The 27,331-nt window shown below is 48.0% G+C and overlaps 1 protein-coding gene across 2 annotated transcripts in view; it reads left to right on the top strand.

Annotated features, from left to right (window-relative positions):
- Window positions 1-27,331, top strand: part of GOLGA7B (golgin A7 family member B) — a 44,442-nt gene that overhangs the window by 11,330 nt on the left and 5,781 nt on the right. The window contains exons 1-3 of one of the 2 annotated variants that reach the window (XM_081192043.1): window positions 19,233-19,777; window positions 25,138-25,263; window positions 25,709-25,861. In XM_081192043.1, coding sequence (XP_081048169.1) covers window positions 19,766-19,777; window positions 25,138-25,263; window positions 25,709-25,861 — 291 coding nt within the window. In that variant the 5' untranslated portion in view covers window positions 19,233-19,765. Of the gene's footprint in view, window positions 1-19,232; window positions 19,778-25,137; window positions 25,264-25,708; window positions 25,862-27,331 lie in introns of those variants that run through there. The other variant, XM_081192042.1, reaches the window with a different exon arrangement.

Below are 27,331 nucleotides of genomic sequence, written 5' to 3'. Positions count from 1 at the left end.
GGTGTTCTTTAGTTCTCTGGTTCTTCTTTGAACCTCAGCCTTAGAGTTGGCATAGGTTTTTTTTCTTAGTGGTGCAGTTTCTATCTCTTTGCTAGATCTGAAAGGCCTTTCTTTTCTTGTCAATAATGCATTCAATCTCACTGTCATTCTCATCAAACCAGTCCTGGTGTTTCCTGGTTTGGTATCCAAGTTTGTTCACAGGCTGCAAAAATGGATGATTTTAGCTTGGTCCAGTGTTGTCAGGGTCCTTAAGAGTCTTTTGGAAGCAATCCCACTTAATAGGACCTTGAAGGGCTTGCATGTTCATTTTGCACCTTGGTTTCATTCCTTGAAGCCTACGTTGAGGTATAATCTTGATAGCCATTATGGAGTGTATTAATCGGTGATCTGTCCAGCAATTGTTGGCACTGTCATAGCTCTGGTAAGGAGCATGTCACAGTGATTTTCAGCTCGGACAATTACATAGTCGAAGAGGTGCCAGTGGTTCGACTGAGGGTGCCTCCATTATGTTATTTATTTATTTATTTTTGTTGAAAGTGTGTGTTGGTGATAACAAGGGTGTGTGACACTCTGCTACTAGTAATGTTAAGAAAAGTCATTTTTAAAGGAGTTAAAGAAACAGGATACAATTCAAACTTACTTAATTTTTAATACATCCCAAACCTCAGACCAGCTAAACCTGAAACAATAATCCTTATTCACCATCTCTCAGATTAACCTGCCTCACAGGAATGTTGTGTTAATACGGAGTTAATACAGAGAAGGGAAGAGCCATGGTATGGCCCTTGAGCTCCTTAGAGGAAAGGGTTTTTTTAACAAAGCAAAATAAAATAAATAAAGAAGCATTCACTTATACCAGGAGCCCAAACACTGAAATCACTTCCAGTTAATGTGCTGAGACCAGTTTGAGAGGCTGGTAATAAATGATTATTTCAACACACCCCTCCCAAGAGCTGAATTCAACTTAAAAGAGAGAGCAATGCTTAGTTCTGTACACTCAGCTCTCTTTTGCCTCTGGTATACAAGTTTAAAGATTTATGTTTAACCCCTATTAGTGCTTTTGTTCAAACAGGCTTTGCAGGTTTTTGAAACAATTAAAAACATTTGCAAGATTTAATCAACTCATGGGACAAATGGAACAAAGGAAATAAGCATGTAAGTCATAGGTGTTGACGTCTCTCTCTCAAACCACTTTCAACTCTTGTCTCTTTCTCTCCAGCTACCTGAATTTCTTCTACTAGCATTGCAAAAGCATGGTTGAGACTGTTTTCATAAGTTATCGTTTCTGGCTATGGTGCCTACTTGCATTCTGAACTCCATACCTTAAGCTCAGTGGATCATCTTCACCTCAGATAATTACATCACTCCTTTCCTTCCATAAACTCTTTGAGACATTTACACTTATCTTCAACCATCATGTCCTCGGTCTTGGCTTTTAGGGAAGGTACATAGATGGATTTGCTGTCTTGAAGGTATCAGGAAGGAAATTAGATCGTGTCAGATGGAATCCACATTGCTGATTACAGAAGGCAGTGGAAATTTGCCTTTGTCTTTGCTCAGCCCCTCAGCTCATTCCCACTCTCTGGGCAACTTGGCAGCCCTGAACAGAAGGGGGTCATTAGGCATTGCTAGTGAGATGTGCCAGTCAGGAGCATCCTTTAAGGACAGTGCCTGACACTGGTACAGTGTGAGTCTTTGTCATGGGCCTCCATATCTGTCTAGCAGATGGATGGGGAGTGGGGAGGGGAACTTGCGAGCAATAGTTGAATGAGTGCCTTGGTCAATCTGTCTCTGGAGGCTTGACCAAGACTCCTTCTGTTCCCTCTGATGAATGGGTCTTTCAATGGACTGTTGTGTTAGGGTAGGGAGGGTCCCTCATCTGTTTGTGGCTCATTTTCACATCACCCTGCTGCCCTGTGTGTCTTGATAAGTGATGAGCCCACGGCACAGTAGTGGAATCAATAATGCACAAAACAGCTTCACTGGCTCCATCCCAGCCCTCTACAAGGCCTGACTCTTGCTTGCTTCTCTGTGCCTGGGGTAAGTGATGGATGGAGCAATGCAGTGGAGCGATAGCTCTGGTCAGGAGGCAAGGGCACACATAGGCCTGGGAGAGCCCAGAAGGGCTTTTTCTCAGGGAAGATTCATTGCTGACTATCCTGCTCTTTTCATTTAATGCAATCATGTTTCACAGACTCGGAGATCATACTCTGTCGAAACAGATTGTATCTGATCTAAGGCTCGAGGGGGAAATTAGTAATTAGGTGTGGGTGAACAAATGCTCCACTCATTCCTCCATTCCAGCTTTGGAAAAGGTTGGGTTGGGGTGTTTCTAGAAAACCGCGGAATGAGATGTTGCCAGATGATCTACTTCAGCAAAATGCAGGTGTTGTGGTGTGCATGTTGCTGGACTCCAACTCTCATCGTCCCTGACTGTTGGCCATGCTGACTGGGGCTAATGGGAGTTGTTGGGCCCCACAATTCCTGGAGGGCCACAAGCTCCCCATCCATGCTCTACAGCACTCTGTTAGCAGAACAAATAAGAAAGTTGAATGCAAGCAAATAAGGAAGTTGAATGCAAGGTTGAATGAAACCAATTAGATCAGGTTGGGCTTGTGTATTTGTGTTTAGGACCTAGTCTCCTATGCCCGATCACTGTCAGGTTCTGGGTGACTCCAAAATCTAGAAACATCTCAAATTTCAGATGGTGCCTATTTCCCTGGGGTGCACAACTGAGAGGAACGGACACATTTCAACAGCAGAGCATACAGGTATGCCTTGCCTGCAGAAAGTGTGAGAGCCCTGGGATCTCCATAGAAAACAACAACTCTCATGTCACTGGGAAAAGCCTCAGCTAGCTTGTGTAGGGTGTATTGACTTATGTGGCCCACTTTGTAACAAGAAGCTCGATATCCTCATTTGCACTTCCCTGCTTCCTGTAGACCCAATACAGGCTTCTAATCCGCCGACTGAATATTCATGAGCTAGCATGCTATTGCCAGATCTGCTGGAAAGCTCTCCTCCCCTAAAACAACGCCTTAAGGAGGCAGCATAGATTCTCCTTGGAATTGGAGTTTGGGGGCACCGTCAGTTGTTCAATGTTATTTACAGAGATGTTTGCTTTGGGAAAGCCCAGTAGTGGGGGGCATAGGCTTGAAGTTCAATTATGTCCTTTTCCTGCACAGTCCTGCCTGTGTTGAGGACAAGCTCAAATGCAGCAGCTGATTTTGTTTCCTGAGGTGTCATCACCACTGTGCTAAAGAAAAGAGAGAGCAGCTAAGATGTGAATACAGAGGGCACAATGTTTATGTGGGTGCCGTTTCCCCCTCTGCAGAAAAAGAATTGAAGGATTCAATGGCAAAGCTGTTAAGCCCTCTACTTCTGCTCCAAGAAAGGAGTGGCAGACCACAGTGAATGTGTGAGTGTGATTTTTTTTTTTAATTCATACATCCAAAGGCAGAAGTGTTGCCATAGAAACACAGCACATCCTTTTTGCCAGCTGGGGGAGTTGGCTCCTGGATGACGTCATAGAGAGGATGACACACACGTGGCACAGAAAGGTGTGGACAGTGGAAGTTGAACTATTATGGGGAAACAAAAAAGGGGAGCATAGGAGCCAATTCCTAGGGGCCAAAGTCCCTCTGGCCCCCCAATAAAATATTTGAAGGGGCCAGACTCCCCCAAAGTTGATGGGCATTGCCATGCAAATGGTTTGTGTGTGTGTGCTGCATCTTTGTGATCGATGATGTGGGACAGGTCCCCTCCAATACAGTGGTACCTCGGGTTAAGAACTTACAGTGGTACCTCTGGTTACATATGCTTCAGTTTACAGACTCCGCTAACCCAGAAATAGTACTTCGGGTTAAGAAGTTTGCTTCAGGATGAGAATAGAAATCGTGCTCCGGTGGTGCGGCAGCAGCAGCAGGCCCCATTAGCTAAAGTGGTACCTCAGGTTATGAACAGTTTCAGGTTAAGAATGGACCTCTGGAACGAATTAAGTACTTAACCCGAGGCACCACTGTAATTCGTTCTGGAGGTCTGTTCTTAACCTGAAACTGTTCATAACCTGAGGTACCACTTTAGCTAATGGGGCCTCCTGCTGCTGCCGTGCCGCCAAAGCACGATTTCTGTTCTCATCCTGAAGCAAAGTTCTTAACCCGGACTTCCGGGGTGGCGCCTCCGGTGATGGCGGACTCCCTCTGAACTGGAGGGACAAGCTCCGCACGAAACGGGTCTTTTCCGCTGCGGCGTAGCGGGGACCCTTCTGAAAATCACAGGCAGATGAAGCCTGTGACCGTGGGACTCGGCGGGCACCTTTAGCGCCCCCCCAACCCACTAAGGAACCCAGAAACGGGCTCCGAAGTGAAGAGGAGGAAGTGGCGCGGTGCTGTGAGTCGATTGCTTTTTCTGCGGAGCGAAGCCGCACAGCCATTGCCGGAGAGCGCTGCCTTTTTCCTGGGACAATTTGGCATCGAAAATAACTAACCGTGAATACTGGAACGCTAAATACCTGGATTTTAAACAAGAATTGGCGAAATAAAAGGAACTTGGACTCTAAAATTTACCCTAATTTGGTACTGAAACGGAAAGGGCTAAACAGGAAGTCACCCTTCCGTTCTCTTGTAGTTATAACAAAGCAAAGACAACGTAAACTAGAGCCTTAAAAATCACTTTTAAAGGATCGTCTCTCATCATTCAAAATTGTGGAACCCCCCTTCGGAAGCAGGAGAAGAAGGGGGACGTTTACTGAGTTGTTTAAACCTGCGGAAATAAAGTTAAAGTAAAGTAATTTTCCACTGTCCTGACCCTGGAGCGGGGTGTCAGATTTGATGATTGAAGATCATTGACCAGAAACAAATGTTTTGACAGATAGTTAAAAGGAGGGAAATATTGTATTTCCATTGTTTCCTTTCCTTTCAAAAGAACAAATATGGACAAAATATCTTAAAGAAGAAACTCTGTTGCTATTGTTTCCAAGGAAAAGGACAATCTGAAGTTTCCCCCCCTAGAGGGGAACTATGAAATTGTAACTAAATCCTGGGAACTTGCGGCTGTTACTGATTACAACTGTGGGAAAGAATTCTGTGACCTTGCAGGACAATGCCTTCAGAAGCACTGTTGGGTGCTTTCTGTAAAATAAGTGCCCTATTGGATCAGTTAAGTCAGAAGATGGACTTTATGACTAATGCGGCCAGAACCTTTGAACAGGTAGTGGGAAATCATATGGAGCCCACCGAGGAACCAAAACAGGAGCGTGCCATGACAGAACAACTGAAAGAAGAGGACCTTGCTGAATCTGGGACGCCAGGGATGGAGGGACTTTTGGCCCAGCAGGAAAATGAGCCTTTGGATCTTATAATTGAACTTGGAAAAAACCAGATTTGGAAAGATAAAGTTTGGATTGAACTGGAAATGGGGGGCTGGACTGACCCCCCTTTGCAGGGATGTTTGGACTTTCCGAGTCTGGTAATGGGCCATCAGAGGTTTGGAGTTGTTGGGACTTTCAATTTTGGAGGGAATTTGAAATATGTTTTTAAACATCACATGGAGCTTAGTCTGGACTGTGAGAAACGGGCTGATTTGCTAAAAAGGGTCAAAAACACTATTAAGCTGGAGTTCCCGCGAGTGAAAGGAAAATATGAAGAAGAGCTGCGAAAGGGACATGGAAGAGATTTAAAGGCCTCGGATATAAGAGCACCAGGTTAATGTGCCAGACTAATGGGACAAAAAAAGACTGACAATCCCGGGACCGGGGGGGAGGGGACGCTGGAAGAAGATTGGATTGCTTTTATTTTATTGTAACTTTTTTATATTATTACTACTAGAAATGTTTTATGAATTTTGGGAAAATGTTGAGATGAAATTACTTGACTCTTGTAAAAATGTCTAAAGAATTTGGCAAAAAGATAATGGTTATGAGAAGTTGGCAAAAAAGATTTAAGTTTTAAGTTCTAAGGTCGTTTTTATAAGACAAGATAATAATAGAGTAAGGTAACGTAATGATAAAATATTATGAATTATGGAAAGGATTTGCTGTGACAATTATTAATTAAGATACAAGAGATGGGAGGAGGAGGAGGTCATGGAAAGAAGGTAACGGAAATTGGAGAATTTGAAAGTGATGGTTTTATTTTCTCTTTTTCGTTTTGTGTTTTTGTCTTTTTTCTCTTTTTTGTAATGTTGTCTTTTTTCTGTGTAATTTTAAATTTTTTTGTGTTTCAATAAATATTATTTAAAAAAACAAAAAAACAAAGTTCTTAACCCGAGGTACTATTTCTGGGTTAGTGGAGTCTGTAACCTGAAGCGTATGTGTCAGAGCTGCTTCAAGATCCTAGCTCACAGAGGATCACGCTAGCCAGCGATCATTAAGTAAAAGTCTTTATTGAGTTACAGTTTCCATTCCCAAGCTGCTGCGTGCAACTCTACGTCTAATGGCTAGATCGGCGAAGCTCCGTCTGAGTCTCCGCCCCTTGTGCACCAACTTAATATCCTAGCCCTGCTCCACCTTTTCCGCCTGACTGCTCTCCTCTGGGTCCCTCTGCCCCCCGGGGTCTCTTCCTTCCGGGATTCTTCTGACGCCGACCCCCCGGAACTCCCTGTCTCCTTGCGCCGGGCTTTAGGACCTGGCTCCCTTTCCTGGCTGCCTACTGCGTCACTTTCCTGTGCATTTGAACTTGGCGCGCGCGCCCAACCTTCCACTTTCCGTCTGACCGTTTCTTCGCTCCCCGATGGAGGTGTGGCCACTCCTGACTCGTGCCCTCCCCCCTGTTGCGAGCTGCCAGCGCTTGATCTCTGGCGCTCTTCCTCTTCCCTGCTCTCTGGCTGTGACGCTGGTCCCGATTTCCAACTGCTCTCCTCTGAGTCCCCTCTGGCTCTATCTTCCTGGGGTGTCCCCCTAGGCTCCCCCCTTGCCCTGACCACTGGTGCTCCTTTCTGTGAATCTTCTGATTCACTGGAAAGACTCGGAGATCTCGGGTCGTCGTCATCACTCATCTTTTCTTCTGCCTCCTCCCCCTCGCTCTCTGTTTCCTCCCTTGCCCTTGCCTCTGCTCCTGAACCCCTGACATCCATCCCCCCCTCGAAGCCCCCCGTTCCCCCCTCCCCTCCTTCCGGTGCGGGAACTGGGTGCTGCTGTGTCAGAGGGACGAACGTCGGATACAGTTCGCTTCCCGTGGCGGGCCTCCATCTGAAGTCTCCCGGTTCTGCCTCCCTGCTCTCATCGACGACGGTCACCTCCGCTTCCATCTCTGTGCCGCCGTGCTCGAAACCAGGGTCGTCCCCGAAAACGTCCATGTCCGTCTCTCCCTCACTTCCTCCTGGCGGCGTTGCTCGTCCTGGACCTTCCTGCCACTTCCTGCACCACTGCTCCTCTGGTCTATTGTCCCACCAATACGAGGGTTCAGAGGCAGATCCCGAGGGTGACCCCTCCGGGGAACGGGCGTCTCGTATCGGGTCCTCGTCCGAGTCGAACCCCCGGAACGTGCTGGCAGAAAGCGTTGGCGTGAAAAGCCAGTCGTCGAAAAAGTCTGCTGGCATTGGTCTATGTGGGAAGAGGGCATGAAACTCGTCTTTGAGCAGAGGTTCGTCCAAGGCGTAGCCCGGCACCCAGCTGTTCGCACTGGCCGGGGTGCCCTCCTTGGCGAGAAGGTATTCTACCCCTTCTTCCCCCCATCTGGAGTCCAAAATCTCCGTGAGTTCAACAAGATCTACCCACTCTGGAAGAATGGCAGATGAAAGTGATGGACTATATGACACTGGCCGAGATGACAGGCAGAATCCGTGACCAAGAAAAAGAGACGGCGGAAGAAGAATGGAGAAAATTCAAAAATTATCTTAAGGACTATTATAAACTTAACGAATGTTAGAGTGTTGTGGTTTTCAGAAACAAAGGGATACAGTGATATAAGGTCAGAATACAGAGATGACTAAGATGACAGAGGTTGGAAAGTAACAATTGGGAGTTGCTATAAAATTATGGACATTGGGATGCAGAAAGGGGGGGTATGGGGAAGTCCTAGAAAAGAGGTTTATGAAAATATGTCATGAAATTATACATGTATGTTTGTCTTTTTAAGTGTCTGTTTGTTTTCTAAAATTTTGTAAAACCAATAAATTTTTATAAAATGAAAAACCAAAATCTCCGTGACTTCGTTGATGCGTTCCTTCTGTGCCACTCCCGCGTGCCCGGTTCCTTCTCTGAGCGGACTCGGTGCCGTTCCGGGTTCCTGAAACCTGTGCGGTGCCTTGTAGGGAGTGAGCACCGATCTGTGGAACACCGGATGCATTCTGGAACCCTCCGGAAGCGCCAGCCTGAAAGCCACCGGGTTGACCTGCTCTTCGACTTGGTAGGGCCCCAGTTGCTTATGCCCCAGCTTCTTCTTGGCCAATGACCTGGCCGGCACTGCGTGGGCTGCTAACCAGACCCAGTCTCCCACATGGATCTCTTCGCCAACCCTTCTGTGTTTGTCCGCTTGCACCTTGTAGGCATGTTTGGCCAGCTCCAGGTGTCGCCGCAGCTGATCGTGGACCTCCTGCAACTCCGACGCGAATGCATCTGCTGTCTGCGGCTCCCCCTCCCCCATCCTTTCCAGTCCCGGGAAGGTTCTGGGGTGCCTCCCGTTGTTAGCGAAGAACGGCGTGACCCCCGTGGACACGTGCTTCGTGTTGTTGTAGGCAAACTCGGCGAGCGGCAGGTAATCCACCCACGTCGCAGGCTGTTGATTCGCATAACATCTCAGGTACTGCTGCATGATGGCATTGACCCGCTCCGCCTGCCCATTGGTCTGCGGGTGTCTCGCCGACGCCAGGTTGATCTTGACGTTCAGGAAGCCCATCAGCTTCTGCCAGAAATTCGAGATGAACTGTCGCCCCCGGTCGGACAGAATAGACCGTGGCAGACTGTGAACCTTGAACACGTGGTCTATGAACAGTTTGGCGGTTTGCTCCGCCGTGGCCACCTTGGCACACGGAATGAAATGTGCCATCTTGGAGAACAAGTCCACCACCACCAGCACGGCCGTCTTGCCCCTCAAGCTGGGCAGATCCGTGACAAAGTCCAGGGCCACTCTCTCCCATGGTTCGACCGGAGTTTGCAGCGGTTCCAACAGTCCGGCCGGCGGTTTGTGCACCGGTTTGGCCCTCTGGCAGGTGTCACACCTCGCCACGTAGTCCGCGACCTCCCCTCTCATTCCGGGCCACCAGAAGTCCCTGGCGACTAATTCCACCGTCTTCTCCTTGCCAAAGTGCCCGGCAGTAGGTGCGTCGTGCAGCTGCTGCAGTACCTTGGCGCGAAGTTCGTCTCCCGGCACGTAGATGGCCCCTTTACGAATGAGCAATCCATCTCTCAGCTGGAACTCGTCGGTCGCTGCCGTGCCCCTGTGCATCTCTGCCATCTTTGCTTGCGCGAAGGAGTCATCCTGCAACGCTCGTCGCACCGCCTCCAGGTCCACTGTTGCCGCAGCGCACGCCCACACTGTTGGTGCGAAGATGTGCATGGCGGCCGCTGGCTTGGCGTCCTCCAGATATTGTGGCTTACGAGAGAGAGCGTCCGCCATGATGTTGGTGTCCCCCGGGACATACTCTATTCGGAAGTTGAAGTTCGCAAAGAACTCAGCCCAACGTATCTGCCTTTGGTTCAGGAACTGTGCCGTGCGCCAGTGCTCCAGATTCTTGTGGTCCGTGCAGACCTGCACCGTGTGCTTGGCGCCGATCAGGAAGTGCCTCCATGCTTTGAATGCTGCATGAATGGCCAGCAACTCCCTGTCCCAGATGGTGTAGTTCTGTTCGGACTTGCTGAGCTTCCTGGAGTAAAACGCTCCCGGCCGCCAAACCCCCTGCGGGTCTTTCTGCAGCAGGACTGCTCCCACGGCTCTGTCCGAGGCGTCTGTCTCCACCCTCATCGGCCTGCTGGGGTCGACATGCAGCAGCTGCTCTTCCGACGCAAAGAGACGCTTGAGTGCCTGAAAGGACTGCTCCGCTTGCTCTGTCCAGATGAACTTCTTTTTCTTGGAGCTAAGCGTGTCCGTGATGGCCGCTGTCTGCATAGCGAAGCCTTTGATAAACTTGCGATAGAAGTTCGCGAAGCCGACAAACCGTTGGACCTCCTTCCGGTTGCGTGGGCTCTTCCAGTCCAACACCGCTCGAACCTTGGCGCTGTCCATGGCGAGCCCCTTGTCAGACAACTTGTAGCCCAGAAAATCCACCTCCGTCACGTCGAATTGGCACTTCTCCAGCTTGGCGTAGAGCCTATGCTGCTGTAGCCTGCTTAGCACTTCTTTGACGTGTCTGTCATGCTCCTGCTGCGATTCCGAAAAGATCAGGATGTCATCTAAGAAACAGACGCACGTCTTGTAGAGGAGCCCCGCCAGCACGTGATGCATGAACGCTTGAAAAACGTGGGAGCCATTTTGCAATCCAAAAGGCATAACTCTATATTCGTAGGTGCCCAGAGGCGTGAACATGGCTGTCTTCCACTCATCCCCTTCCCGCATGCGAATGAGGTTGTACGCCCCTCGCAGGTCTAACTTGGTGAACACGCTGCCCTTCCGTACCTTTGCGAGGAGGTCGTCGATTCGGGGCATGGGGAAGTCCGATGGCTTGGTCACACTGTTTAAGATGCGATAGTCCACCACAAGTCTTTTTTGGGGCGTGTCCCGCTTCTTAACAAAGAATACAGGACTGCCCCCCGCTGCCTTGGACTCCCGGATGAAACCGCGCTCCAAATTATGATCTATGAACTCTTTGAGTTCCTGCAGTTCGTCCTCAGACATGGAATACAGCTTCCCTTTAGGCAGCGCCGCCCCCGGCAGCAGGTCAATTTTGCAGTCATATGGTCTGTGGGGGGGGGTAGCCTGTCTGCCTCCTTCTCGCAGAAAACCTCCAAAAATTCTGCGTACTTGTGGGGAATCGCTTGCAGCGTGCCTAGCAGCAGCTGTGACTCCTCTTCCTCTCCTTCCTGCCGGGGGACGATGCAGTGTTCAGCACAAAAGGAAGAGCCGAAGGTCAGCTGCCTCTGGTACCAAGCCAGCGTTGGGCTGTGCTTGTCCAGCCAACTCATGCCCAATACAATGGGCGTGTCCGATAGTTGAGTGACGTTGAAGCTGATGATTTCCTTGTGATTCCCAAGGCGCATCACCATTGGTGGCGTCTGCTTCACCACTTGCCCCCCTAGCAGCTCCCTGCCATCCACCGTGACCACCTGCAGGGGCAGCGTGGCTGGCAGCAACTGTATAGCGTGCCGGTCTACAAAGTCCTGCCCTATAAAGTCCGCATTGCTTCCCGAGTCAATGGTGAGCGGCACGTCCATGGTGATTCCATTGGGCAGCTGGAGCGATGCGGTGAGCCTCACTACTGGTTTGGGCGGGAGGGGGTCCATGGGCTGTGAAATCTCCGGGGACTTCTTCACTGACACGTCTGGCTGGGCCCCATTGCCTCTTCCTCCAGCCAGACATCGTCGTTTCCCTGCTGTGGTCCTCCTTGTTGCGTTGCTGCAGTTACCATTGCTGAGGCTGCAGTGTGCTTGTGGAGCCTCCGGGGACACTCTTTCGCCATATGCCCTGGATCCTCGCAGATGTAACACTTCCTGTTCCCTCTAGGAGGCTTCGCTTTCACTGTTGTCGGTGCTAGGGCTCTGGCTGCTGATTGAGCCCTTGCACTTCCAACCTCCATAGGTTCCACCCCTCCTCCTGGCGGAGGCGTGGATTGCGCACGCGCTGCTTCTCTGGGAAGGAAGGAGGAGCCCCTGGCTGGTTCGCGCCCTCCACGCCCTTCGTCCCTGCTCCACGGACGTTCTTCCAGCCGCACCCCCACGGCTAGCGCCCTCTGAACGATCTCCTGCGTGGTCCGGGGTCTCTCCCCCCTCGCAATTTCATCTTTAACAGAACCGTGCAATCCCTCCCAAAACAGGTCTCTTACAGGAGCCGAATCCCTGTCCCATTCCAGAGCACTGACCAAAGCGAAAAAGCGGGCATGATACTGCCTTACGCTGGCCCTCCCTTGTTTCAGTCCATGTATCTGCTGCCGAGCAAGATCCACGTCAATGCTTGATAAGAAACACCCATCCATCGCTTTAATAAAGGCATCCGCATTTTGGAGCGCCGGATCCTTATCCCTCCACAAATTGCGCAGCCATGCTTTAGCTTCCCCATGCAAATGGGACATGATGAACCCCACTTTCTCTTGCTCATCTCTAAAGTCTTTTTTCAGCAGTTCCAGTGCGCACATTACATCTGCTCTAAAGTTGGGGTACTGCTGCAGGTTCCCATCGAAGTGAGAGACCAGACCGCCTGTTCGTCTCGCCAACCCAATTCCCTCCTGTTTGGGTGTCAGTTGCCCGTGCTTCGTAAGCATGTCCAACCTGACCTGGAGATCCCTGCAGGCGGCAGCTGCCTCCTCCTCTCTCTTCCTGGATGCGAGAGCCTCGGCATTCAGTTGTGACACTGCTTTTCTGAGTTCCTCTATCTGCTGCTCAGCCGTCATGTTGTCTGCCGTTTGTGAGCTAGCTAGTAGGCACCTGCTTCTCTCCTCTCCTCGAGGCTGTAGATGCCCACAATTTAGAGACGGAGCTTACTGTCAGAGCTGCTTCAAGATCCTAGCTCACAGAGGATCACGCTAGCCAGCGATCATTAAGTAAAAGTCTTTATTGAGTTACAGTTTCCATTCCCAAGCTGCTGCGTGCAACTCTACGTCTAATGGCTAGATCGGCGAAGCTCCGTCTGAGTCTCCGCCCCTTGTGCACCAACTTAATATCCTAGCCCTGCTCCACCTTTTCCGCCTGACTGCTCTCCTCTGGGTCCCTCTGCCCCCCGGGGTCTCTTCCTTCCGGGATTCTTCTGACGCCGACCCCCCGGAACTCCCTGTCTCCTTGCGCCGGGCTTTAGGACCTGGCTCCCTTTCCTGGCTGCCTACTGCGTCACTTTCCTGTGCATTTGAACTTGGCGCGCGCGCCCAACCTTCCACTTTCCGTCTGACCGTTTCTTCGCTCCCCGATGGAGGTGTGGCCACTCCTGACTCGTGCCCTCCCCCCTGTTGCGAGCTGCCAGCGCTTGATCTCTGGCGCTCTTCCTCTTCCCTGCTCTCTGGCTGTGACGCTGGTCCCGATTTCCAACTGCTCTCCTCTGAGTCCCCTCTGGCTCTATCTTCCTGGGGTGTCCCCCTAGGCTCCCCCCTTGCCCTGACCACTGGTGCTCCTTTCTGTGAATCTTCTGATTCACTGGAAAGACTCGGAGATCTCGGGTCGTCGTCATCACTCATCTTTTCTTCTGCCTCCTCCCCCTCGCTCTCTGTTTCCTCCCTTGCCCTTGCCTCTGCTCCTGAACCCCTGACAGTATGTAACCCGAGGTACCACTGTATTTTATTCGAGTTGGCACCCTTGAAGGGGAGCATCAGGAGGTTCTGAATGGGAACCTCAATCTAGTATGTAAATTCTGTGTCAATCTGTCTCAGTGCAGTGATGGTTGATGCCCATTGGGATTGGTGGGGTAGAAGAGAGGCAGACCCAACAACAGGTGGAACCAGATCTAAATGAAAGGCAAACCCACTTCCTAACCAGTTGTAAATAAGAAAGCAGGCAGACAGACAGAGAGTTGGTTGACGGTAGACTGAGGTTGGTGGTGCAGTGTCCAATTTGCCCATGCAATGAATGGAGTGAGGATGAAAAGAGAACACTTAACACTTGTGGACAAGGCAATTCCTACTGCCTTTTGTTTGCCCTGATATTCTGGCACTTGCCAGAAGGCAGCATCTGATTTGTGACACACAACCTCACTGGACTGCATCTTTACTGCATCACCTGATTTCACTAATTTTGAAGGTACAACCAGGTTCTGTCTGATGCATCCGTGGGTGATTGCAGTGGGTGATGGCTGCCATGCCATGCTGGAAGGGAGAAGCTTGGCATTCTCTGAAACAAAGTAAGTATCTTAATATGAAACACTGCATACAATCATCAGTCCCTAGAGTGAATGTCAGTAAAATAAAATGAATAAAGAAGTCAAATGACTCGTAGAGAAAATAAAAGCTAATCACACCCCAAAGCTGAATATCACTGGCTAGGATCCCTGTGGTGTGCAGGCATATTCCCCACCTACCCAGTTAGAGAAGATGACACAGTTTAAAAACATTTCATGGAGGGTTTATTTTTAGATTCAGAACATTTATTTCCTATCGGACTAGTTCTCTTGTGATTCTAGGCATCTGGGTGGTGTTGGTGGTAATTATTGCTTCTTTTACTGGCTTCTCTCCATCAAGGGCGACTGATCCCCATCAAAACTCATGCCACATACATGTGTGTGGTCGTGTTGAGAAGTTGGCATTTTCTGGACAGATAAAGTTTTTTTGCAATGGACTTCCTTGGTAGTGCATATAATACTATGATTGAAACACAGATGGTATCAGCTGGCTCCAAGCTTCTGTCTAGCCTCTGTAAGGAGCAGAAAAATGTCTGTGTTTGTTGCTGGTTTGCCACTTGTCTTAGGGCTCTTCCAGACTTCTGCTGTTTTGGGGTGGGATTCAATCACATACCAGTGAGTCCATCTTTTGCACCGGAAGCCCACTTCCTCCTCCCCAAAGCTGGTTTTTGTGACAATGAGAGTGATGGGGAAATGCCCCTGAAAATGTGGAATTATACTTGCTTGACACAACCATCACATAACTTCCCCACAAACAATTCAGAATAGTCCTGTTCTTGCAAACTTGTGCAAACAAGGCAGCATGAGTGCTCAAGAAACAGGTCATCTGCAAGTGACCTTAGCTAAATGATAATGCATTTCAGGATGCTTGTGCCAATACATCAGAGTCCTTGCCACCAGCTCTCTAATCTGGACTGAATAAACTGCTCTTATTCTGCCAGCTGTAGGTTCTAAAGTCAGCTTTTGGACTGCTCTGACCCATAAGAGAAGCAGTCCCAGGCTAGTTGCATGCATCTTAAGGTTGACAACCTCTGTTATTATTTTCCCTGCTGTATTATTTCCATTAGTACATTTTTAAAAATTCAGTGCAGAGAAGTAGCTAGGTCAGCATTGCCTCCCATTGCTTTTCCAATTGAGGTAGAAGCCAGGCCACTCATACCACATGCAAACTAAATAGGGCTGATAGTGGCTGTATCAGTAGCAGGCAGAATTATGAGCTTCAGTCAATTTTCTTGGTAGATTAATCGACTAAAGGAATCATTGGATTAATTAGTAGCGCTAATAGTGAAAGGTTGGTCATCGGATTAATTAGTAGCGCTAATAGTGAAAGGGAGCCACCCTGCAGACTTCAGGCACATGCCAGCTCCTCCTTCTTTGGAAAAAAAACAGTTATACCAGCATGTTCTGCATGCATGAGTTAACAGAGAAATATAGGATGAAGATGCCCCTTGTTGCTCATTCCCCTTATTCCCCCCCCCCCCATCACTGTAGTTCCACTGACGGCTGTGTCTTTGTACCCTTTGAACTGAGGACAATGCAAGATTCCTCCATGAAATTCAATGCAATTTGCTGACAGCCAGTCCCCTTCCATGGCGAGACACAGCATGTCTGACTGCAGCAATCATGACCTAAAAGGACTGGCTTGAGTCCATTAGGCAGCAGGCACAATTACTCTTCGCCATAAAGCACCGATGCTGGCAGATTCCTCTCTCCACTGAGTACCATGAGTGATTTGCGAGGCATGCTTCCTTCCCAAAGGCAGCTCATGTCCTGCAGGGAAACTTATTTTTAGAACGCCATGGAAAAGTCCCATTGGCTTGCCTTAGGTCCTCCCAGTGATCTGAGGTGCAAGGAGATTCAGTTCCAGGGTTCTTCAGGGTTTCCTCACCTCTTCCTAGAAGCATTTTATAGATATTACACATGCCTGCAGACTGAGGCTGTGCACACATCATATGTTTAAAGCACATGACTTCCCCCCAGGATTCCTGGGAAGTGTAGCTTGGCAGGGGCACTGGGAACTGTAGGTTTGTGAGGGATAAATGACAGTTGTCAGTAATCTCTGGGGGAAGTCATCTGCTGTAAATCTGTGGTGTGCATGCAGCCAGAGGAGACAACATATATTGTAAGCTCCCTAAAGAAGAGACCTATCATTTTTGCTTATTCTACCCTGCGAAGCTCCAATGCACATTGACTGTGAGGTCTATCTATGATATGCCATAAAAAGCACATGGTGCATATCACACGGTAACATGTCTTCCATCCTTAAATGCATGCTATTTGTCATTTTACTCTGGATGCCATCCTCCACCTTCTATCTTGTATGCAAGCAGCAAATACTGTTGCTAATATTACATAAACAGAAAATGTGGCATCTCCAAGAGCTAGAGAACTGAATCCTTTTGAAGCCATACTGCCTAATCATAATAAATAATACTGCCAGAGACCTCACCATCATTTCCCTAGAGTGAGCACGGATGTGCTTAACCCAGTCTGCCAGGTCTTTCAATTATTGACTTATGAGTATAAGGCACTGCCTTGACCTAAGACAGTTTCCCAACTTGCTCTCCTTCCCAAACACAATTCCTTATACTGGATTCAAAGCACCCTAGCTGTGTATCACTCTTCAGCCACCCTCCCACTCTGTTTTCCCCATACTGCAGACTGTGCCAATTGCCTGCATAGGTCTAATGAGCCCAGACTTTGTTCAATCTTCCAGAAGTTTTGCTCCTCTCATTGAGCTGTAGCTAATCTTTCAGCCTTTCTTGTTGATGTGATTCTGTGCAGTGATCTCCAATGTGCAGCCTGAGTTTCCTTTCCAAATCTTCAGTTTTCGGGGGGGGGGGGGGGAACGACACGCCATGTCTGAAGATCCGTAAATGAAATTTTAGGCTGCACTTTGGGGAGCGCTGCACAGAATGGCAATGAGAGATACTAAAACATTTCCAGAGCAGAACTCCTCTGCAGATAATTACAGGTTCCAAGCACTAGGCATCATCGTTGGCTTTGGACCAGGCGTGCCCAGCATCTGCTCAGGTCGATGCAGCATTTCTGCTCATGCCAGCAAACAGCTGGATTACCACTGGCTCTCAAACCTCCATTCTGCTCAACTGCAGGATTGAGAAGCTTCTCAGCAATCCATATTGCTCCTTTAATTTGCCTGAACGACAAGATCCTTTGAGAAATTTTTGTTGTGCCTTTGTACAATGAATCTGACAGGGTCCTGGGTTGTATTAATTGGGAAGAGATGGGAAGAATGGAGGAGGGCCAGAATGACAGGTTTGTCTTCAGGGTGAGGCAGAAGAAGCAAGTATCCTGGCTTGAGAGTTGGGTGTGGTTCTTCTGCAGGTGTATACAGGGTTGAATTAGGCTTGCAGCTGATATTTATATGTGTGTGTCTGGGTATAAGTATGCATATCTGAAGTATCACATAATGACACTATATTTTTAGACCTAAGCATTTATTTTTCTTCCTTCTTTCCTTTTTTTCTTAAAGGTAGCACATATATATCACAGAAACACGCCCAGCTAAACTATTCCTGCTATCTGCATATATCTCTGTTTCCCTTATGTTGCTGTTGTGAAGTCTTGGAACATTCAGAAACAGTCACAATTTTCAAGACAGAACACACAACAGTAAAAGGTTCATAAACAGGCCAATTTCTATGAGGGGCTAGAGAGCTCAGCTTGGGTGGGGGAAGATTCACATAGGGCAGAAGAAATTATACCCATGTTGTTTATATTCCACGAAGTCTTCAGTACCCTATATAGCTTGTTGCCCCTTCTCTATGTCTGCTGAATAAATTCTGCAAACTAAGCAAAGACATGAAAATAATAAATGTGCGTAATTCATAGAGATTGCAGAATCTAGCCTTTTCCTTAGCACTGAACTCCATAATTCAGAGTACATTTGAAGGCAGCAGCTGAATAGCAAGAGGCCCCAGGAGGTAAAGAAAACAAAGAGCAGATCCTGACGCAGAGTAGAGTAGGCATGGACTGAGAAACCAAAGGGAAGGATAAGTAAATAAGGCAAAATCCTAAGGCAAGGATGATGAACCTGAGGCCCTCCAGATGTTATTGGATTACAATACCAATAATTCCTGGGTTGCTAATGGTGCTGATGGCACTTTGAGCTGAACAACATCTGAAGGGGCCAGGTTCACCACCTTTGCCCTAAAGAAAGGACAAGCAGAAGAGACAGTGAATTGAGAAAAGGATTAATCAGTGAGAAATGTGTTAGGAACAAAGCTCCCATATGGCCTCAAGCAGGTGTGGAGAACATTTGGCTCCTCCAGATACTGCTAAACTACAGCTCCCATCATGCTTGCTAGGGCTGATGGGAGTTGAGACAACAGTGACTGGTGGTCACCTGGAAGTTGCACTAAGGAGAAAGCAGAGCAGGCAAACCCCATAAAACAGGATAAGGGACCTTGTGCTGTTAGGAGAAAGGGTGAGGACAAGCAAAGATGCTTTGGAGATTAGAGGAGTGTTGGTCAAGGAGTGATATGAGAATAGGTGCCAGGAAACCTCCTGTACCTTTAAAAGTACTGTAAAAGGGAAAATCCAACCAAGAGTGGAAGAAGCCACACCAGGAACTGTAATTATTATTTTAATCAAATGGTCAAAGCAAAGGTACAGAAAATCTCTCAAGGTGTGAACATTGCAAGTTTAACGAGATAGCAAGGCCCAGAGATGCAGGGTTGAGTTTGAACTATTAACTAAGGGCACTGCATCTAAAGTTGCCCAATTGTGAACTCAGGAGAGGGGATACAAATATATTTAATTTCATGAAAAATTATGATTTATTGGTATCTTTCAGTCCTGTTTGGGGAATATCATTACCTGGAACAGGGAGAAAACCCATTATCTTTAATTCCAAATAAATATTCAGAAATCATAAAATGCTTTTATCCACATTTCCCTCCGAAGATGAACACTCCCTGGCCAGTTCTAGACAGTAAGCATGGAGGATCAAGTATAGTGCAGACACGCCACCCCAGGGAGGGCTATTCTGAAGGAGGCCCTTCTGTCGCTGTGCCTTAAGTGCCCATTAGTGCGGCCAATTAGTCAGTCCCACACCATATACCAGGTCTCCCTTAGGCTTGGTATGTAAGGGGTGGGTATGTGGCAGCTGGGGCCAAGCGTTCCCCATCAAAGAGAACTGCCCTGGAAGCGGAGGCAACAACACCCGCCAGCAACACCGGGACCTGAAGCTCTGCGCTATCTCTCGCTTTGAGGCTGGGGTGGCACGTGCCCCAAGTAGCCCGCACGCCGGCTCTCGGAGGACAAGCAGGAAACGAGCGCGAGCCCGGTTGCTCTTTTCCTTGCTCTGCACAGCTCCGCCTCTCGCCGTCCCTCCCGCGAGTCAGTGCCGGAGACCGGCGCTCCAGCGTGGGGACGCCCTGGGGGGATGCGGCTCCCACGAAGGCAGCCCGCCCCCTCCCCTTGTGGTGGAGATGCCATTCACTGAGGAAGCCTGAGCGTTGAGGCTGGGGGCGAGCGAAGCAGCTGCCGGTTGAGGAGGGGATCGCGCTGGGGGAGCGGGTCGTCAGCACCGCGGACAGCGCTAGGCGGGGCGCTTTGCCCCCGACTCCTGCGCCTCCCATTCCAGCACTAAGGACAGCACAGAACTCTCCGCGCCCGTTGCCCACCGCGCTTCCCCGCCGCGGACGCCGCCCTAGCCCTGCGGGTGGCAACAAGCTCCGGGGAGCCGAGCGCTTCCTCCGCCTGCGGCAACAGGGACATCGCCCTTAGGTCGGCTTCCTGGGAAAGGAGGAGCCTTCGTCACCAACCTGCTCTAGTCTCGGCTTCGGACTCCCGGGCTCCCGAGCAGCGTGGAGCAACCACGCTGGCAGCACAACATGGCAACCGAGGTGAGCAGCGCGGGGAAAGCAAGAAGCACAGGAGGAAGCTCTGTCGAGTCATGGCAGCCGCCGGGAAGCATCTCCTCCTGCCTTGCCTGCCTAGTTTCTGCCCCGTGCGGTAGGAGATCGCCAGACCAGGCGACCCTCACCGAGGCTGGCTGCTCCGGCACCGCATCCTCTGGGTTTGTTCTGCAGGCCCCAGAAGTCCCTGGTGCCTCCGACTTCAGCGCGGGTTAAAGAAAGGCAGCGCCGAGAGCCTCCGGCGTGTGTCTGGGGCTAGGGTGGTTGGCACGTCATGGCTCCCTCCCCCAGCGTGGCGCTTCCCCTGCTCCGCAATCCTGGGTCACTAAACAAGGCAGGGCATTGCTAATAGAGAACGAGACCTCGCTATGCTCAGCGGCTGAGGCAGTGTGTTTCTGTGGGTGCAGCGCAGAGTCTCATGGCAGTACCTGCCAGCGTCAGGCAAGGGTCAGGAGGACGACAAGAGGAAGCCACAGGGCGAGGACAGCAGCACCCCGATGCTTCCCCAGGCTGTCCTTTGCATGTGGCTCTGGTGATGGAGGATGAGACCACCTGTGGCATACGACTCTCCTCTTTAAGTGTGGGTCCCATTAACCAGCTTTGTGAATCACCGGCAGCCACCCCCACCCCATTGCTCCGTGTGGAAGGTCTCAGTGGTAGAGCCCTGGGACCTCCAGGTAGGACTGAGAGAGACCCCTGCCTGAAATCCTGGAAAGCCACTGCCAGCCAGTGTGGGCAATACTGAGCTAAGATGGACCAATTATGTGGCACAGCATAAGGCAGCTTCCTAGGTTCCTATGTGGGGTTCAGAGCAGAGCAGAAAGGGTGGGGGAACGGGGATCCAGCAGCGCGATCTGCCCAGGTATCCTATAGCCAGGAGCTCTCCAAAGTCAGCTCTTTCATCTTACACCTCAAGTCCATCCCTTAGGGCTGTTCGCCACAACCTATGCTCTTCCCCTTCCCCTTCCAGCGCCACAAAACAAGGTCTTGTTTACTGTCGTTGTTGTGCTGCTGCCGAGGCAAGATGCAGCACCGAGCAGGCGAAAATGGTCTGAGCCGGAATGGGAACTACCGAAAGGTTGTTACTAGGGGAAAGGCGGCAGTTTCTAAATGCGGGTGGTGCGGCGCGCGGGGGGGGGGGGGGGTTGCAGCCTGCTACTAACGCCACAGCAAGGCATCCCTGTAAAAGGCCAAAGCATCTGAGCACACGGTGCGCCCTGAACCCCTCCCCTGTAGAGTAGACCACTTCCCCTTCCTGCTAGGAAAGTCAATAATTTTTATCCCAGCAGATCTTCAGCATCGCAACCCTTGTTGTTGAGGTTAGGACCTCGGTTGACTCCCATCTTGCACATGCTCAGATTAAATAACCCTTGACTTGAGCCCAAACCCTCTTGGGGAAAAACGAGGGCTGTTCCAAAATCCAGGTAGAAAACAACTGCTGACTTTCTCAACATCTAGAATGATTTATGAATCTGGAGGACCCGAGATCCAATATAACAGAGCATGTGGGAAATTTAATGAGGTCAGAACCTGAGGCATGCCTTTTTTTGAAGTCTTGTAAGGAGACGTCTAATAGGAAGGAAAGGTGTGTGCTCCCTTGCCAGACAGGGTGGGGGCTGCTTGCAAACTGGGAAGAAATATAAGATTTCATCATGCCTCTAAATAAAGCCAGCATCAGACTGTGAACAGGCAGGATGACAGATTATCCTACACTTGCTTCCCAGGGGATCTGAAATGCCTCTTGGAAGGTTTGAAACTGGGCTGAAAGGATTTCTAGATTATATATACTGGGCAGCTACAGAAGTTTAAAAAGGTAAAGGACCCCTGACAGTTAAGTCCAATTCCACAAAGCTCATTAGAAACTAAAGTCAGTGGGATGGACCCTGGAGCTAAGAGGTGTGCAGTTCCATATCGATTCTTAATCACTCTGGGATTCATCACAAATAGGAGAGGAATAGCTTGAGACACAAAATCTGCTGCCACCTCTTGGAATTATCCATCACACAGCTCTAACTCCCAGCAATCCTATTCAGGATTTTGCAAGCTGTCAGTTGGCAAATACTGCTGCAGTTAATTTCTGTTTTCTTTCTGTTACTCCATTCTACATCTTTCAGTGTTGGTTTTAACGTTTAGGACCTGCTATGTTTCAACTCAAGCTGAGTAAATTTCAATAAGTTTTTGAACTGATTTTTGAGAGCACATAACAGCTAGATAGTTGGTTTTCTAAAATAGTTTTTGCCAAAAGTGCACTTTCTTGTTCTGTTAATAGCTTATTGACTTGCCACATCCTCATTCAGCATATTCCATTATAAATAATTGGTAAACCAATGAGTCATACAACCTGGAAAATCAAGATACAGAAGTACACCTCAATAACAACAAGGTGTTCCATACCTAACTATGTATTTTATCCTCACACTATCAAACCCTCAAAAATGACGTGTTTCCATCAAAATATTTTTGTGAAATTAATTTTTCCAGAAGGTTATTAAATAGTTCCAATTTTCTGTATAGCTTCTAATTGTGTTAATCCTATTCCCATACTGAATCAAACAACATGTATTAACTTTATCAATTAACAGATGTTCCATGCATTCATAACTCTTTCATAGCTTTAAGTTATTCTTCCAAATTGTTTTTGTGATTTCAATTCTTGCAGATATAATTTGGTTATTGAAAATCCTCTGGTTTTATCCATGTCCTCTGCTCTATAACACAGGAGAAACCTTAATGGTATTAAAGGCAATACAGAGAGAATGGGCTTTTACAGAATTGGCGTGTGTGTGTGTTTCAAAAAGATGGAAAAATAATGCATTACAATGCAGAAAAATATAGGTAGTGCCAAGCTTATTTTCTTCTGACATAAATTTTGTACATCTCCATTTCTTTAAGCTTTCTTATTTATCCCTCTTTCTGTCTGATTAACTGTGTCTTTGGGAGTCTGTATGAAGGGCTTGGGAAGCTTCTGGAGAAAAGGCAATCTCCTTCAAAAGCAATTTAGTTCTGCTGCAGAACAAATTATAAGTATAGCTGGAAATACAGAATTAATAGGATTTTTTATTTTGATTTTGGTTACCCACAGTTTAGTTCACACTCACATATACATTACATCATTGCATGGGTCAAACACAGTGGACCTTACTCCAAATGGAACCAGGACACTTTGAAAGAATAAAGAAAAGTGTCTGGTTTTACCAGCAATTTTTCAGAACTGTTTGGATACTTCATGAAGAAGGAAACTGCATGAGGTTTTTAAAGGCTTAGATAATCTGTGTTTAGGAAATGCAAGTGTCAAGAGAACACAAAAAGTAATATGGCATGACAAAGACGAAGATGCTGAGCATAATTGTTAGGAACAAGTGACTCAATGTATTGTTTCATGCGTCTTATGCAGTTTAATTATTACTGTGACACAATAAGGTAGGGCAGAAATGGGTCGTGAACCCAGGATTACCCACACCGAGTCTAATGCTCCAGTCATTGAGGCACACTGCTCACTGCTCAGTTGTGTGTGTGTGTGTGTATACACCCCACCCCACCCCTTCTGGATGAAATAGGACCAGAAAGGAAACGCCCATTAGAATTGCCAGGGGATATTCAGCTACAAGCTGGCAGTTTATGAAGTTATATTCATATAGTCACAAATCTAGGGGCGGCTGGAACAACTCAGAGCGTTTAACAAAAATGTTTATAATGGGTTAGCCTCAGGAAGGATACACACTTTTACTCCCTAAAGTTATGTGACAGATGTCTGCAGTGTTTATGGAGGATCTTGCTTTGGGGTTGTAGTTCTTGAGCCTACGTTAAATAAGGAGACAGATGCAAAGGCTAGACTCCATATCAGCCTGAGGCTCTTACCTTTTTACCATGCATGATCTGCTGCTCTTACTTTTTATCTGTGTCTTTGGCTGGCTGGGATTCAAACTGGAGGTGGGATGAGTCTATACATTCAGCTCAATCCAGTCTTGGAGTTGGCTGGCAACCAGGGGAATAAAGAGTGTTTGGGGAGCAAAAAAACCCTCTGTGGTTTATTCTGGAAGAACTTGTTCTTGCTTTGTTAGGTGTGTCCCTTCAATTGAGGTCATCCTGTGATCTTTCCTATATGTTCCTGCCAGCCCCACTCTTTGTAAGATATATAACCCCAGAGTTTCAGGTTTTCCAGTCATTGATGGTCTTGGGAACCTGCTCCATTGCTTAATACGGAGCATCTTGCCAAGTTCCATTGATAGTCCTCTTGCTCCAACAGCAGCAGGCACATGTTGCTTGTATATAGGGATAGCCCATAAAATGCAATAGGAGGGCTGATTCACACATGGAGGTTGCACAGTTCTCAGCCAATAATGTGCACTGCCTCAGTCGGAAATTACTATCTGTTGTGACATAAAAGCTTCATGATGTTTGATCTACGATGACTGTTTTACACATCTAAGTTACTAGCTAATGAATATGGATGTATGAATTTACTCCATGTCTAACCTTCGAACTGCATTTCCAAATCTAAAATCCTTACCAATATTCTAAGGTGATGCTCAAGAGATAAGGAACTGTGTTATAATCCACTGCAGCAGGGCTTACCAAAATTGTGAACTACAGTCTCATAGAACATATTTTCAATCAGTTTTGGGTAGGTTTGCAATGCTGAATTGGTTAAACAGCTGTTGAATGGCCTTCTGGTCAACTAAAGAGATGCCCTCCAGTTAAGTAGCAGATCAACACAACTGTTCTTTAAATGCAAGCAAGTGTCAGACGCCATCTTAGAAGAGTCATTCTTGCTTCTTGCTCACACAACGAGGGAGGGAATGCCTCTTCTGAGATGGTGCTCTCAATGAGGAGTGGCACATCATCCAAAAAACAATGGGTGGCATCCAAACCTGTGCAAGCCATGTTCCATTTGTGCAAAGTAACTCACCTTCCTCTCCTCTTGCCCTGCACCCTGCACCCAGAGTGTTTGTGGGGATGGCTGAAGGGGAGATGAGAGAAGGGGATATTTCCAATGCACAAGCAGAAATCAGTTGCATGAGAAGAGCAGCATTGACTATAACCCAATAACAGTACTCCATAATCATAACTATTTTTTTAAAAAAATTATTTGTATCCAAGTCCATGTAGATTCAGGGACTCTTTAGAGCAGGGGTGAAGAACCTGCAGCCCTCCAGGTGGTGTTGGGCTCCATCTTCCACCAACCCCTGCTAGCATGAACAATGGATAAAGCGAGTTGTAATCCAGCAATATTTGGAGGGTCACAAATTCCTGCCTTAGATGCATGACATCAGGGTATGGCGTGAGCTTCCCCCACTGTTCTAGAAGGCACCTTTGCCTGTTGTAACCACCTGCCTCTGCTCTTCCAGGTCCACAATCTCCAAGAACTACGGCGGAGTGCTTCCCTGGCCACCAAGGTCTTTGTTCAGCGGGACTACAGTGACGGGACCATCTGCCAGTTCCAGACCAAATTCCCTCCAGAGCTGGACAGCCGGGTACAGCCAGTTTTCTCACAGGGTTCATGCTGACTGGTGAAGTAGGTGACAAATCCTTATGTCAGACAAAGGCATTGTAGTCTGGATGCCAGTGAGAGCAAGGTGTTAGTGCATCAATGATGTTTCAGATGCTCTAGAAATCTTAAGCTGCACAGAGTGGTTTGCTGCCTTCTTAAACACCTGGGGTATGCCTCATTTCCTTTTATGATTTATTCTAACTTGTTAGCTGTTGTGATCATATACAAAATGCATAGCAGACCATCTTGCTCAAAGATGTGAACACACACTTCCATTCCACCGTACACCTGCTCTTGTTCCAATGCTCCCTTCTCCATGATAGCATCTATTATTGTGCACTGGGTGAAAGATGGGTGCCATAAACAATGGAAGGCCTCCTGTGTATACATCTTATGGCATTCTTTCTCTCTTTTTCTCCTCACCAAAGATTGAGCGGCAACTTTTTGAAGAAACTGTGAAGACCCTCAACAACTTCTATGCGGAGGCTGAGAAAATAGGGGGCAGCTCCTACCTGGAGGGATGTCTGGCCTGTGCCACAGCCTACTTCATTTTCCTCTGCATGGAGACCCGCTATGAGAAGGTTTGGAGCCACAACATGCATTGTATTGTGATATAACAATTGACGTTGTTGCTATATAATATTGATTGGTCAATATGGAGTGTGTAAGTTAGATGAACCACCTGATTATCCACGTTCATAAGATGTAGATTCCTTGTTTCTGCCATATTTAACAATATCCTGTCCAACCTCTTCTTGTGCCAATAATCTCAATTTGTGAATCATTGGAGTTAAAGGTAAAGGTAAAGGGACCCCTGACCATTAGGTCCAGTCGTGACCGACTCTGGGGTTGCGGCACTCATCTCGCTTTACTGGCCGAGGGAGCCGGCATACAGCTTCCGGGTCATGTGGCCAGCATGACTAAGCTGCTTCTGGTGAACCAGAGCAGCGCCTGGAAACGCCGTTTACCTTCCCGCCGCAGTGGTACCTATTTATCTACTTGCACTTTGACGTGCTTTCGAACTGCTAGGTTGGCAGGAGCAGGGACTGAGCAACGGGAGCTCACTCCATTGCGGGGATTCGAACTACCGACCTTCTGATCGGCAAGTCCTAGGCTCTGTGGTTTAACCCACAGCGCCACATCCTTGGGATTAGGATTGAACTAAATAGGATATAAAGGGTTACCATCCATAAATGTTGTGATCACAACTATTGTAGCAAAGCTGACACTATGCATCGGTGCATATGGTGCTGAAGCACCCAGAAATTAGAATGCCAAGCTGATGTTTTTATTTATATACTTGCTTTTATTTACTTAATTGTGATAGTATGTGATCTGAATCCTGAACCCACACAACGCAGGATCATGTAGACAATGAGGTCGCACTGGCAGAGTTTTTAGCTTTGTCTGATATGCTGATGGCAGGAATCCAGTGAACACTTGGCTCATGCATATGGACTGAAGGATTACTTGCACATAATGAACACCTAGAGTTTCAAGAGTGGAGAGAGAAGCCCAGTGTGGACACATCCTCATTCTTCGGTTTTGTTTTTTAGAGCCCCCCCCCCCTTCCTGGTTGCGTCTGAAATTTGCTTATCTCTAACAGCAGGTAGGCAGGGCCTTGAATATCCTTGCCTAGTAGAGAGTTCTGGTAGAATAGAACCAGGGAGACCTGCAGCAAAATGTTGCAGTGTGGAATGTTCTTGGGCTCCTCCAGATGACCTGTTTATTGAGCACTCATCACAGTTTACTAGCACAAAGTTTTCAGGGCAATTTTACAATACCCTCTCTTTATTGAGCATTCCTCTTGAATTGTTTATGGGGAGGTTATATGACTTCCTGTCAACTGACCATCATCACACACTTTTTAGTGAACTTCCTCATCACTTTCCTTCCTGCAAAAAGTCTGGAACTTTTTAAAAAGTAGATTTGTTGTGCCACAGCACTTTAACTGTGACAACTAAAATTTCTGGTATGCAATTAAATTCTTCCTGCGATATAGTGACAGTCTGTTCAGTACCCTCCCCAGGATACTCCATTACATTTTCCAC

Source organism: Podarcis bocagei (assembly GCF_964188305.1).
Source record: "Podarcis bocagei genome assembly, chromosome: 4".
Lineage (NCBI taxonomy): Eukaryota > Metazoa > Chordata > Lepidosauria > Squamata > Lacertidae > Podarcis > Podarcis bocagei.
The sequence above is the reverse complement of the archived record's forward strand: the minus strand, read 5'-3'. Positions and strand labels throughout refer to the sequence as shown.